The 14,934-nt window shown below is 43.3% G+C and overlaps 1 protein-coding gene across 1 annotated transcript in view; it reads left to right on the top strand.

The window, feature by feature from the left end:
* The window catches only part of trmu (tRNA 5-methylaminomethyl-2-thiouridylate methyltransferase), a 36,927-nt gene that overhangs the window by 4,556 nt on the left and 17,437 nt on the right, over positions 1-14,934 (top strand). Inside the window, exon 2 of the mRNA XM_060842872.1 lies at positions 11,559-11,724. Within this exon, the coding sequence (XP_060698855.1) occupies positions 11,559-11,724 (166 nt within the window). The remainder of the gene's footprint in view (positions 1-11,558; positions 11,725-14,934) is intronic.

Below are 14,934 nucleotides of genomic sequence, written 5' to 3'. Positions count from 1 at the left end.
GAGAAACTGTTCCCATTGATTGAGAACAAAAAAGTCACAGGTTTTAGATGATTGGTAAAAGAAACAAAGGCGAAGGGAGGAAAACCATCTTACACAGTGAGTGTTTAGGATGGGGAATGTGCTGCCTGCAAATGTGGTGGATCCAAATGCAATCAAGGCATTCAAAAGGATTTGGATAATTATTTGATGAGGAAAAGTGTGCAGGTCAGCGGGGAGAAGGCACAGAAGTGGCACCATCTGAATGATTTCTGCAGAGGGGTAACATGTTCGTAGTTGGCTGAATTGTCTCCTTCAATGCTGTAAACACTGAGATTCTTTAACAGTTCAGTGGTCTGTTTAAAATTAACTTACCATTCTTGTTGAATGGGCAAAGGCTAAAGGTCAATGTGTATAAAGATTAATTAATAGCATCCATAGAATGCAGGGTATTCTGTTTAACACTTGCCTCACATAATTATTGTACCGTCAGTTCTGCTATAATGCGATAGTTCCATTCTTGTGCAAGCCAGTGTATAAGAAAATCATGTAATAGCAGCACCATTTAAATTAACTGGCTCGGAATAGTATTTTAACCAATGCATGCTTTAAAAGATCGTGCTATTCAAACAGTGTTCCCAATTTGTCAATTGTGTTATAGCAAATTCACACTAACAAAATGCACGTTATAGCAGACCAACCTGTATTAAGAAGTGAGTTACTTGAAACAAGAACAGCTATGTTTCTTGATTGTCTCCATTGACATTTCTGACTGGATGCCACTAACAATCAAGAATCTACAATAAAGCTCTTGCTTTCCAGCCATACAGGTGCTTTAGTGTCTGAGGCATGTCTATATGGACACACTGAGGATGCTGCAGAGTTTCCCATGCGTTATAAGCGTTATCAGTATATCCTTTAGCTCTTTGTTGAAAAACACTGTAAGTGGTGTCCCAGTGTAAGCAGAAAGCAATGAAAGTTGTTTTTGTTGTATGTGATCGATTTAAGATGTTGGGAGCCTTCACATCTGCATTTTTTTCCCAGTTGGGCACTAAAAATTATTGATTGAAACCACATCCCAAATTATGAAAGTGCTGCTCTGTTTTAAAATTACTTAAATTATTTTTTTAATCAGTAATAAGCTAGAAATAAAGTCAAATAAGAAACATAGCCTAAAGGTGTGGAGCACAAGTTAATTTTTGCAGCTTATTTGAAATATTAATATTTTATGTTAGTACTGAATAAAATTGCTCTTTTGAGCAGAATTACTGCTGGAGTAAGATTTATTTCAGTAGTGCAGTAAAAATACTGAAATGTTTTAAGGAAATGTTCCAGAGAGCCTGAAATGAAACAAAATACTATTTTTATTTTGATGCCAGCAATCCAAAATAAAAACAAATCAGCTGGAAAAGTTCAGCAGGTCAGCAAGCAGCTATGGAGAGAAGCAGGTCAGCAAGCAGCTATGGAGAGAAGCAGAGTTAGCAAGCAGCTATGGAGAGAAGCAGAGTTAGCAGTCATTTTTTTTTTGGCTAAACCTGAGTTGCATTGGATTTTCTGGAGTGTTTTTCGCCACAGGCCAAGTAAGTTTTCACACTGCTGATGTAACTTATTATTATTCCGCAACATATCACCATTCCACAAATTGTGCATCTTCGAGGCTGATAATTGCTTAGCAGCAAGGCAAGCCACCAGTTTTTGTACTATAGAACTATAGAAAAATACAGCGCAGTACAGGCCCTTCGGCCCTCGATGTTGCGCCAACCAAAGCCTACCTAACCTACACTAGCCCAATAACCTCCATATGCTTATCCAATGCCCGCTTAAATGACCATAAAGAGGGAGAGTCCACCACTGCTACTGGCAGGGCATTCCATGAACTCACAACCCACTGAGTAAAGAATCTACCCCTAACATCTGTCCTATACCTACCACCCCTTAATTTAAAGCTGTGTCCCCTAGTAACAGCTGACTCCATTAGCGGAAAAAGGTTCTCACTGTCAACCCTATCTAAACCCCTAATCATCTTGTACACCTCTATCAAATCTCCTCTAAACCTTCTTTTCTCCAATGAGAATAGCCCCAAGTGCCTCAGCCTTTCCTCATACGATCTTCCTACCATGCCAGGCAACATCCTGGTAAACCTCCTCCGCACTCGTTCCAATGCCTCCACGTCCTTCCTATAGTATGGCGACCAAAACTGCACACAATACTCCAGATGAGGCCGCACCAGAGTCTTATACAACTGCAACTTGACCTCAGGACTCCGGAACGCAATTCCTCTACCAATAAAGCCCAGTACACCATATGCCTTCTTCACAGCACTATTTATCTGGGTGGCAACTTTCAGAGATCTGTGTACATGGACACCAAGATCCCTCTGCTCATCCACACTAGTAAGTAGCCTACCATTAGCCCAGTAATCCATCTTCTTGTTACTCCTACCAAAGTGAATGACTTCACACTTAGCTACATTGAACTCCATTTGCCACCTTTCTGCCCAGCTCTGCAACTTATCTATATCCCGCTGTAACCTGCCACATCCTTCTTCACTGTCCACAACTCCACCAACTTTCGTGTCATCCGCAAACTTGCTCACCCAGCTTTCAAGCCCCTCCTCTAGGTCATTTATAAAAATGACAAACAGCAATGGTCCCAAAACAGATCCTTGTGGAACACCGCTAGTAACTGCACTCCAAGATGAACCTATACCATCAACTACTACCCTCTGTCTCCTTCCAGCCAGCCAATTCCTAATCCAAACCTCTAATGCACCCTCAATGCCATACCTCCATAGTTTTTGCATTAGCCTACCATGGGGTACCTTATCGAACGCCTTGCTAAAATCCATATACACCACATCTACTGCTTTACCCTCGTCCACTTCCTTGGTCACCTCAAAGAACTCAATAAGGTTTGTGAGGCACAACCTGCCCTTCACAAAACCATGCTGACTGTCCTTGACCACATTATTCCTATCCAGATGTTCATAAATCCTATCCCTTACAATTCTCTCTAAGACCTTGCCCACAACAGAAGTGAGACTCACTGGCCTATAGTTACTCGGGCTATCCCTACTCCCCTTCTTGAATAAGGGGACCACATTCGCTATCCTCCAGTCTTCTGGCACTATTCCCGTAGACAATGACGACATAAAAATCAAGGCCAATGGCTCCGCTATCTCCTTCCTAGCTTCCCAGAGGATCCTAGGATAAATGCCATCAGGCCCAGGGGACTTATCTATTTTCATCCTTTCCAGTATTCCCCAGACCTCTTCCCTACATACTTCAAGGTCATCCATTCTAATCACTTGTGACTCAATATTCACATCAGCAACAATGTCCTGTTCCTGAGTGAATACTGACGAAAAGTATTGATTTAGTGTCTCTCCAATTTCCTCCGCCTCCACGCACAACTTCCCACTACTATCCTTGACTGGACCGATACCTACCCTAGTCATCCTTTTATTCCTGACATACCTATAGAAAGCCTTTGGGTTTTCCCTAATCCTACCAACTAAGGACTTTTCATGTCCCCTTCTCGCTGCTCTTAGCTCTCTCTTTAGATCCTTCCTGGCTACCTTATAACTCTCAATCGCCCCAATTGAACCTTCACGCCTCATCTTTACATAGGCCGCCCTCTTCCCTTTCACAAGGGATTCCAATTCCTTATTAAACCATGGCTCCCTCACAAGACCCTTTACTCCCTGCCTGACTGGTACATACTTATCAAGGACACCTAATAGCTGTTCCTTGAACAATCTCCACATATCATTTGTGTTCTTCCCTTGAAGCCTATTTTTCCAAGCCACGCATCCTAAGTCATACCTCACATCATCATAATTTCCCTGCCCCCAGCTATAACTCTTGCCCTGCAGTGCACACTTATCCCTCTCCATCACTAGAGTAAAAGTCACCGAGTTGTGGGCACTGTCCCCGAAGTGCTCACCTACCTCCAAGTCTAACACCTGGCCTGGTTCATTACCTAGAACCAAATCCAGTATAGCCTCACCTCTTGTTGGCCTGTCTACATATTGTGTCAGGAAACCCTTCTGCACACATTGGACAAACACCGACCCATCTAACAAACTCGAGCTATAGCTTTCCCAGTCAATATCTGGGAAGTTAAAGTCCCCCATAACAACCACCCTGCTACTTTCACTCTTCTCCTGAATCATCCTCGCAATACTTTCCTCTACTTCTCTCGGACTATTAGGAGGCATGTAGAAAATTCCTAACAGGGTGACCTCACCTTTCCTATTTCTAACCTCACCCCAAACTACCTCAGATGGCAAGTCTTCCTCCATCGACCTTTCCACCGCTGTAAAACTATCCTTGACAAGCAATGCCACACCTCCCCCTCTTTTACCCCCATCTCTGACCCTGCTAAAACATTTAAACCCTGGAACCTGCAACAGCCATTCCTGTCCCTGTTCTACCCACGTCTATGTAATGGCCACAACATCGAAGTCCCAGGTACCAACTCACGCTGCAAGTTCACCTACCTTATTTCTTATACTTCTGGCATTGAAGTATACACACTTCAAGCCACCTTCCTGTTTACAGGCACCCTCCTTCGAGATCGATGCCTTGCTCCTAACCTCCCTACACTCAAGGTCCTGTACCCTGAAGCTACAGTCCAGGTTCCCATGCCCCTGCAAAGGTAGTTTAAACCCTCCCAAAGAGCACTAGCAAACCTCCCTCCAAGGATACTGGTGCCCCTCAGGTTCAGCTGTAGACCATCCTGTTTATAGAGGTCCTACCTTCCCCAGAAAGAACCCCAGTTGTCCAGAAACCGGAATCCCTCCCTCCTGCACCATCCCTGTAGCCACGCATTTAACTGTTCTCTCTCCCTATTCCTCAACTCTCTATCACGTGGCACGGGTAACAAACCAGAGACAACAACTCTGTTCGTTCTAGCTCTGAGCTTCCAACCTAGCTCCCTGAAAGCCTGCCTAACATCCTCACCCCCTCTTCCTATGTCGTTGATTCCAACTTGGACCACGATCTGGGCTGCTCCCCCTCCCCCTTAAGGACCCGGAAAACACGATCAGAGACATCACGTACCCTTGCACCTGGGAGGCAACATACCAATCGTGAGTCTCTGTCGCCCCCGCAAAACCGCCCATCTGTGCCCCTCACTATTGAGTCCCCAATAACTATCGCTCTACCTTTCTCCACCCTTCCCTTCTGAGCAACGGGGACAGGCTCCATGCCAGAGGCCTGAACCTCGTTGCTTACCCCTGGTAAGTCATCCCCCCCCCCACAAGTATCCAAAACGGTATACTTGTTCTTGAGGGGAATGACCGCAGGGGGTCCCTGCACTGGCTGTTTCCTCCCACTCCCCCTCACTGTCACCCATCTCTCTATAACTTTGTGTCTGTGCTAATTAGCACAACAAGCAAGGCAAGGCAGGGATGCTGTGACTATGCATGTAGGTGCTAAGATAGTGAGATCTAAGAGAGCAAGCAAGAAGCCCTGATATGTAATCTACGTCAGTCCAGAGCTGGTGCCTGTCCCTGTGTACAAAGTGTCCCCATTGAACCTTTTAATGCAAGTTTCTGGTATGCTTTGTAATGGAGGTCTGTGCTTTCCAGAGAGCACTGCCAGTGCACAGTAGAAGTGCCAATGATGGTTGTGTTGGGTTGTCAGATGCTGAATGCTGTGGAATGGGAATGAGTGCAATTGGTGCATGTTGATCATGCCCTGGGGTATGGTCATGGAAGTCACTTGGATCAAGTGGCAAGCTGAATCTGCCAAGTCCTCACTCTGGTTTCCTTGCTGAGTTTTTAGACTTGAGCTTTTCTTGAGCTTGTTTAGTAAGATGGGAGGCTGAATATTAATAAGGCAATTTGTGGCATTAACAAGGTGTTTAATAAGCAACAATCCCTACTTAGTATCTTGTTGCTGCCTAATGAGAATTTTGCCGCACTGCTTGTGTAAAAGATCGACTGAGATTATCTTGATGACAATCAATATGGACCTCACTGCTGAAGTCACCTGATTCTGTCAAAAATCTCACTGTAGCTCATGCCAATCAGTCCATTTTAATATTCCACCCAGTGTTTCAGGTCAGCGACCTTTCATTTGGGAGTCTGTTGGTTGAAAATTTTAAGTACAGTCTTTTTTTATTACAGTGTGGGAACAAGTCCACACCGACCCGCCGAAGTGCAACCCACCCATACCCTACATTTACCCCTTACCTAACATTACGGGCAATTTAGCATGGCCAATTCACCTGACCCGCACATCTTTGGACTGTGGGAGGAAACCGAAGCACCCGGAGGAAACCCACGCAGACACGTGGAGAATGTGCAAACTCCACACAGTCAGTCGCCTGAGTCGGGAATTGAACCCGGGTCTCAGGCACTGTGAGACAGCAGTGCTAACCACTGTGACACTGTGCCGCCCAACAGAATAGTCTTACTTAGACCTAGATAATATGAGGAAATATTTTCTAATCAACCTGTTCAGAGATGTTATTACACACTCCTAGAGGAGGTGGGATTTGAAACCGGGTCTCCTGGCTCAAAGGTAGGGACACTACCAATTCACCATAGGAGCCCCTCAGATAATGATAGTATATATATTTTCTAGTCACCTGTTCTAGGATGTTATTACTCATTTTACTCATTTCTGTAGCAGGTCTCTCTCCTCCTACTAGTTGCGACTTAACACCCACACCTTGTTCCATAAGGTAATGGTTTGGAAAGAATTGATAGTGAAGTTGTATTTAGCTCCACTTAGTCTGATGATGTGACAGATAGTGTTTGAGTGGAACTGGGAAGTTATCCACAATGGAGCGCAGATGTATTCTCTATATCTGATGAATTCCAGTAAAAAAAACCTTAGTAGTAACGTTAATTGTGCTTATTCCTATCATGCTTTTAACTCATCTTATTGAATAAGACGCTTCATCTCCTGTAAAACATCTACAGTGGTACAGCTTGACCACTGATCATTATATAGGCCTTTAATACAGCATAAACAAGATGGATTAATGACAATGAGCCATCTCAAACAGCCCTTGCATTGTGTCACATACTGGCAGAGGTGGTACATATCAGTGAGGTACCAGCAGTGGCAACCAGGGCAAACTTCATGTGTTAGCCTCTGATCAAATTTTTATCATTTATCCTCATGTTTGTTTGATAGAAACAGCTACCACTGGATATAGTTAGCAAGCCTGGCAGCATGTGTGAAAAGAGAAAAACAGAGTTAATGTTTATTAGGGCACAAATCTAACACAGTGACCCTGTTTCTCTATCCATAGATTATGCCAGGTCTATTGAATGTTTCCAACATTTGCTGTGTTTTTAAATAAAATTTCACATTTCCAGCGGTATTGCAATGTTTTACTTTTGTACTAATATTTTCTCAAGTGTCTCAGTGTCTAGTTTTGTCTGATAATGTTGCTGTGAAATGGTTTGGGGGTGTTCTCCTGTGTAAGAGCCACTCTATAAATTCCAGTGTTTGATACCAATCCCATCCTGATCATTCCTGACCAGTAATTTATAATGTCTATTGAGCACTCTGTATTTGTGTTTTGTAGGGCGAAATTTCATCACTCATCATTAGTTCCACACTAACTGTTCTCCTTTTGTACTCTTTTAATGAATGTGGATGCTTGATTGTTTCTGTCCTGCATTTAGGAAATTAATGAGTCCAGATTAAACTGGTTGCTTTGATTGTTTCACAACTAGGGCACCACCAGAGGGAGCTCAAGAACAGCCTGATAATGTCTCAAAACTTAAGAATTTGAAGTTATGAAACTTCCAGCAGCCAGCTGCATTGATGGTTGATTGTCTGTTAAGTTAGTTGCTTAGCATTAAAATCTGTGAAGGTTGCACTCTGATCTAGGCTTTTCAATATTAGTTGATGTAGGGCCACTGGAAGGGGAAATTCAGTTATGATTCCTATTCCTGTTGTCTGTTGAAGAAGTCTTTTTATGTGGATGGTATGTGGCAGCACTGGTGACTTGATTAGATTAGATTAGATTACTTACAGTGTGGAAACAGGTCCTTCGGCCCAACAAGTCCACACCGACCCGCCGAAGCGCAACCCACCCATACCCCTACATTTACCCCTTACCTAACACTACGGGCAATTTAGCATGGCCAATTCACCTGACCCGCACATCTTTGGACTGTGGGAGGAAACCGGAGCACCCGGAGGAAACCCACGCAGACACGGGGAGAAAGTGCAAACTCCACACAGTCAGTTGCCTGAGTCGAGAAATGAACCCGGGTCTCAGGTGCTGTGAGGCAACAGTGACTTACGCCATTAAAGATTCTGTCAAGACTTGTTTTGCTAACATATGAAGTATAGCAACTTTTATAAAGTGCCAACAGATTGCAGAAGCAAATGAGATACCTAATGCAAAGGCTGGGGCTTTTTATCCCTGGAGTGTCAGAGGCTGAGGGGTAACTTTTATAGAGGTTTATAATATTAGGGGTATGCATTGGGTGAATAGCCAAGCTCTTTTACCTAGGGTGGAGGAGGTCAAAACTGGAGGTGAGAGGGGAATGATTTAAAGAAGACCTGAGAGGTAACTTTTTCATACAGGTTGGTGCATGTATGCAATGAGCCGCCAGAAAACGTGGTACAATTACAGCATTTAGAAGACACCTGGATGGGTAAATGGATAGGAATGGTTTAGATAGAAATGGGCAAAATGCTGGCAAGTGGGATTATGTCAAATTCAGATGTCTGATTGGCATGGATGAGTTAGGCCGAAGGGTCTGTTTCCATGCTATGTGACTGAATCTGTAAACAGGAACAAATGAAATTTAGAGAAATGTATACCTTTTACTGTTCCATTTTCTCTGCTTCATTTACAATTTTCAAGGCTTCAGCAGGCTGTCATCATCATTGCACCATCTTGCTAGATCTTAATATAAAAACAAAATATTGTGGTTCCTGTACATCTGAAATGAAAACAGAAAATGCTGGAGAGACTAAGCAGATCCAATACCATACTTAGGTAGAAAAATAATGTTAGCACTTCAGGTTTGTCACTGAGTCACTTCCAGAATAGACTAGGATATGGATGGCAGGTTTTCCAAGCTAAAGGCTCTGGCAATTTAAACTAACAGTACTGTGACACTTTATTTCATTCAGTTTTAAGGACCTCATTGAATTGTGTAAAATAAAAGTCTGCCTCAACTGATTAGATTTATTGTATTTTGTTCACCCTTAGTCTTAGTTTTGTCCAATTCAGATCCATGGCGTATGGTCTGTTTTGTGTTTTTCTTAACTCAGGTGAGTGACACTGTTAAGCCAATTCTCACTAAGTACAAGCATGTGGTACAATAGTGCACATCATTTTACAATAAATTATCATTATTACCGACAGAAATCAGAAGGATAATTAGTGTGGGAAATGGAAATATCACTGTAGTCTTTCAAGATTAAGTTTCAACATTCAGAAACAGTAGAGGGCAGTTTACTACTTGTCACATCTGACTCCGGTATGGCAGAGGCTGGCTGTATGGTGATTCTCTTTCATTTATTCGTATGAATAGCAAATTGATTCCAGTACTGAATAGAATATGTCACAAACAATGTTTAAATCATATTTCTGAAATTATGCACTTCTTACATATCTTTTATAAATAAGCTGACATGGAGAATCTTACATGTTTCATTTGTTATATCTTGACAACCACCTGATGAAGGAGCAGCGCTCTGAAAGCGAGTGCTTCCAATTAAACCTGTTAGACTATAACCTGATGTTGTGTGATTTTTAACTTTGTACACCCCAGTCCAGCACCAGTATCTCCAAATCATTGTTATATCTTGTTCTTGATAACATTTCCAAACACATCTACATTGTTTAAACAGATGATCTTTTATCACCTGAACTATATAGCTGCTCAGTATTACAAGTTATGTTGGTTTCAAACCAATCTTGATGCTGTTTTCAAAAATGCATATTCTTAGTCACCTCTACAAACTAAAATCGATGTGTAGCCCTTTAAGACTATCAAACAACTCCTGGCTATTTGTGGCAATGAATTTACTTTAAAGGTTCTATGAATGCAGCCTTGAAACTTCAAAAGTTTGCTTTCAGCTCTATCTGGAAGCTGTGTGTATGCATCTAATAGTAAGAGAACTGCTTTGGAAGAAGGAAAAAAATGTATCTACCATTTCCATATTTTGTCTGCATTTTTATAGGAATTGAAGCTGAATGCGCCCAAAGGTATTAATTTTTGCAATGATTTATCAAGCTTATTCAGTCTCTTGAAATGCATAATTTAACATGGTACACTGAATAGAAAGTAATATTCTTCACCACAGTCCAGTTGTCTTACCCCTCAAGAGTATTTATCTTGAGAGTCATTAACAGTTTGAAACTAGTAAAACACTAAAAATGGATCACTGTAGTGATTTTTCTTCCCCAAGTAAAAATCAATGTGTACACAACATACTACGGATCAACATGACATGATCAGATTTGGCTATGATTAGCCTTGTTCTGAAAATATCTACTATATAGCTTCTCTAAAATATGTGCATAGCACTGTGACGAAGTGAAAAGCCCTGATTACTGGTCTGTAACTAGGAAACAATTGAACCGTGTATTAATCAGTTCAGTTTTCTCTCTCAACATGTTATATTCCAGCTAACCACCAGATCTCTCAGTTGTACTCTGTTTTTTTTCACGCAAAACATAATAACAATATATGTAAGTACTTATAAAATGTGCTGGTCTAATAAATGACTTATGTAACTGCTGGGAAAATCAATTTATATTCAGGCAAAGAATAATGATTCATCAGACATTAACCTTTCTGGTAGGGTAGATTTATTCCAGCTTCAATGTCATTTTGAGCCTGTTCAGTGCTGTTTTGTGCATTTGATCCATGTCCTCTGGATGAGGTATTATAACTATCATGTTTAGTTTCCATTACAGGTTAGGCATTGTGCCAATAAGCCATTCCAGAACTTGCTAACCAGTGTCATGTTTCCTGAAAATACCACTCCTTGGTTCCATATGCAGCAGAGTACATTGTCTAAATTATTAGTTTATCAAGGACAAAACTGGCTTCCACATACCTGTAAACTATTGTACAAGCCAAAGGAATGAGCGCTGTGACTTCTCCCATCCCCATGTAACTTAATAAACTAATTTAGTGACTAACTGAGCCTTCCAGCTATGGAAACATGATCACTTGGCCACATTCTGGCCGTTTTCTGCGCCACATAAAAGTTTCTGTATGTAATGTACTGTGGACTGATGGGACATATATTTGGCGATGACCTTTTGCATTGTTTGAGAAAATCAGTGATATGAATTCTCCGAACTGTGTGCCAAGCTTTTGTTACAAGTCACTTATAACCAAACATCTTAGTTTACAAAAAAAATCTGTCATACTAAAATAACATCTTCTCAAATCTTGATATTTATTTTGTTTATTTTGAAACTATTGATCCTCTTAATTATAGAAATTTTCAGTTCAAGAAAAGAATTACTTTCCTAGAGTAATCTCCTCATTATATTTATGGTCACATTTTATCTTGAGGGTGCATGACTTCTCAAGTAATACGATATTAAACAAAAAGAATCCAACATGTTTTCATCAGGCTACCACGTGACCGGTGTCTTTATGAAGAACTGGGATTTGCTCGATGAACATGGTGCTTGTACTGGGAATCAGGACAGTGAAGATGCCTTCAGAGTCTGTAAGATGCTCAACATCCCTTTTCATCAGATTTCTTATGTGAAAGAATATTGGCATGAGGTCTTTAGGTAATGTACAAGTTTTCAACTCAGTCTTTACTTTTAAAATACTCATGTAATGATTATTTTGAAGATAATTTTGCTAGTTTCTGTATTTCTGAATGCAAAGAAAATAAATGAATGGGTTAGATCAAGGTAGATGTTCTGGAATTGAAAGGCTTTTCATGTATAATTAAGAGAGAAAAGTAGCCAAGAGCAGGCATTGAAAATGAAGATCCAACAGTCTTCTGTCAATAGCGAAACGAGAAACTGAAGCTAACAATAGAAGAAAAAGAAGAAAGATTAGATGGTGGATAATATTGAGATGTAGACTGAAGGAGGTTTGAAGAAAGCTAGGAAAGAAGCAAGATGATGCCAGTGAGGCCATGGTGACAATGAACAAACGTATGACCTGCTAGACTTGGTTGTTGATGTTTTTATGTAAGGATTCTCAGGCAAGTTCCAGTTAGGACCTGATCAAAAAGTTGCAGTACTTGTAAAAAGTTGTGCGTGGCTGTGTGTATATGTGCTATTTGGAGACTTACCCCACAAAGGCAGCAGCAGTAGTCTTGATGTTGGTGTACAGTCCGGCTGCCCCAGAGAGGGGACGGGAGTGTACAGGGTTGGTGTTGGACACGTTTGGGGATGGGGTGTGTTGGGGGTAGTGTTGGATAGGGTTGGGGGCGGGGGGACGGGGTTGGCGGTCGGGGGTGTGGCTGGGGGCGGGGGTGTCGGTGGAGCGTAGGGGCGGGGGTGTCGGTGGGGTGTCAGGGGTGGGGTGACGGTGGGGGGGGCGGGGGGTGACGGTGGGGGGGTCGGGGGTGACGGTGGGGACGGGGGTGTCGGGGGTGGGGTGAAGGTGGGGGACGGGGGTGTCGGGGGTGGGGTGACAGTGTGGGGTGGGGGTGATGGTGGGGTCAGGGGTGTCGAGGCTGGGGTATCGGGGGTGACGGTTGGGGGTGGGGGTGTCGGGGGTGGGGTGTCGGTGGGGGCATGGGTGTCGGGGGTGTCGGGGGTGGGGTTGGTGGGACGTTGGCGGGGGCGGGGGCTGTTGGGGGCCTGAGGTGTTGAGGTGGTGTTGGACAGTGTTGGGGATGGGGCGGGTGTGGGCGAGGCCTCACGTGTGCTGTGCTGCTGCTAGTCTCCTGAATGGGGAGCAGACTTTAAAAACTCCGAGCCCCAGAGTAAAGGCATTTAATCGATTATCCGAATGAAATAGTACCCGCCCATCATGTTCGGATAATTGAGGTTTCCCTGTAGTTAATGCTTCAGTTTAATAAATTTCACAAAAAGTAACAGTCATCAATGCTGATCACAAGACTCCTCTAAGTGAGAGAGACAATTTAGTTGGGGGCTCAAAGTTTGGTGTAGGAACCACAAAAATTACTCTGCTTCGGTAAGAGGCATGGTCGACATGCGGTTAGGTCCAGTGATATATGAAGTTTGGGTAGGCATTACTGTCCTGAACAAGCACGTGGACCATATGAAAGCTGCAAATTCCCAAACGGTGCAGGAGCAAAATGTGTCCGGCTGCCTTTCTGGCTGTTCCAGAACCCCTGGGCTCTTCCTCTCGGTCAAGCATTGATAATACCTCAGAATCTGACATGGACATGGTGTATGTTGCCTCCTGATGCCTTTGCCACCTGAAAGGAGAATGAATTTCTTCTGAGATGCTCTGTATACAAGAGGCGAGTATCTGAGGCAGAGTTGGAGGAACCTGGCCCCGTGCTAAACCACCCCAGGAGGAGCAATGAAAAAGTAGCCTATGTCCTCAGACTTAGAATGGGACAGATGTAGTAATTGTGCTGAGGTCGGCCAGGTGGGCCTCGCAGAGTCTGAGTTCCCTGACTGGGGCTATTAATTTGGTCCAATTAGGAAGCCCTGGCTGACAGAGATAAACTGGAGGATGGGTAGGCCACCCATATGCCGGTTGCCCGGAGAGCCAGAAGGTGGGTAGGCCTTGTTTAATAAAATGGAGTGTCTGGGGATCCTTAGTGGAGGGTTCTCCAAATAGGAGTCCTCACCCTTTCTCTCGGGGATCTGGTGTGACGGGCATTGCTTGTCACTGGCCACTCGGGTGTTTCCTTCTTCCTGGTGGTAGAAATTTGAATAAAGATTCGTGCACCGTGTGTCTTTCACTGTGTCTCACACCTGCACACACACAATATGGGTGCTGGGGAAAAAAATAAGCACTACCGCGGTTAGGCGGTAGTATGGGGAAAAAAAACAAGAATGTCAGAGGTTTTGTAAAAAAAAAGATAAATGCGAGTGACAACCTGAAGGTTAGTAGGCTGCCCAGAAAGCTGGAGGGTGGGTAGGCCACCACGATGCCGGTCGCCCCGAGAGCCAGAAGGTGGGTAGGCCTTGTTTAATAAAACAAACTGGAGTGTCTGGGGATCCCCAGTGGATCACCCTTTCTCTCAGGGATTTGGGGTGGAGGGCGCTGCATGCAGCGGTCCCCTGCAACTGCAGATTGTGGTGGTTCACGGAATTCCAGCTTGTTCTGTGGTGCTGTGGAGTACATGGACCATGTATATATTGTGTGTGGGCGCTTGCACTCCCTTTTTGATTTTCTTAAAAACTTCCTTTCTGTTTTTGGTGTCAGAGTCTCTGTTTACTGACAGCTGACTCTGAAGAAACTGGATCAGTGATAAGGACTCTCCAATGTAAATAAAGAGTTACTTGGTGACAGAATATTGAACACTATGGAGTTATTTCAGGAATATTGAGAGAAGTTTGGGTCCTGTATCTAAGGAAGAACTTGCTGGAGGGGGTCCAGAGGAGGTTTACAAGAACGATCCCAGGGATAGAGGATTTGTCATGTGAGAAGTGATTAAGGACTGTGTCTGTACTCAATGGATTTTAGAAGAATGGAGTGGATCTGATTGAAACAAAGAATACTGAGGGGCCTGGGCAGAGTGGATGTGAAGATGATGTTGCCACTACTAGAAAGAGTAGGAACTGAGGACACAACCTCGGTGTTCTTGAGGGAAACAGGGGTTTTAGGGAGAAGGCAGAAGAATGGGATTGAGAAACGTTGATTCTCCTGCTCCTTGGATGCTGCCTGACCTGCTATGCTTTTCCAGCACCCCACACTCAACATTGAGAAACATATGTTTGGCAGAGCAGACTTGATGGACCAAATGGCCTAATTCTGCTCCTATATCTTTATGCTCTTATTGATTTGTGTGTTTGTGCTTCCAGATCCCTTCGCTCCTCTATACGCTTTAGAATCTTGTT

This window comes from Hemiscyllium ocellatum, chromosome 23 (assembly GCF_020745735.1).
Source record: "Hemiscyllium ocellatum isolate sHemOce1 chromosome 23, sHemOce1.pat.X.cur, whole genome shotgun sequence".
NCBI classification, from domain to species: domain Eukaryota; kingdom Metazoa; phylum Chordata; class Chondrichthyes; order Orectolobiformes; family Hemiscylliidae; genus Hemiscyllium; species Hemiscyllium ocellatum.
Note: the sequence above shows the minus strand (reverse complement) of the source record. Positions and strands in the feature narration are given on the sequence as shown.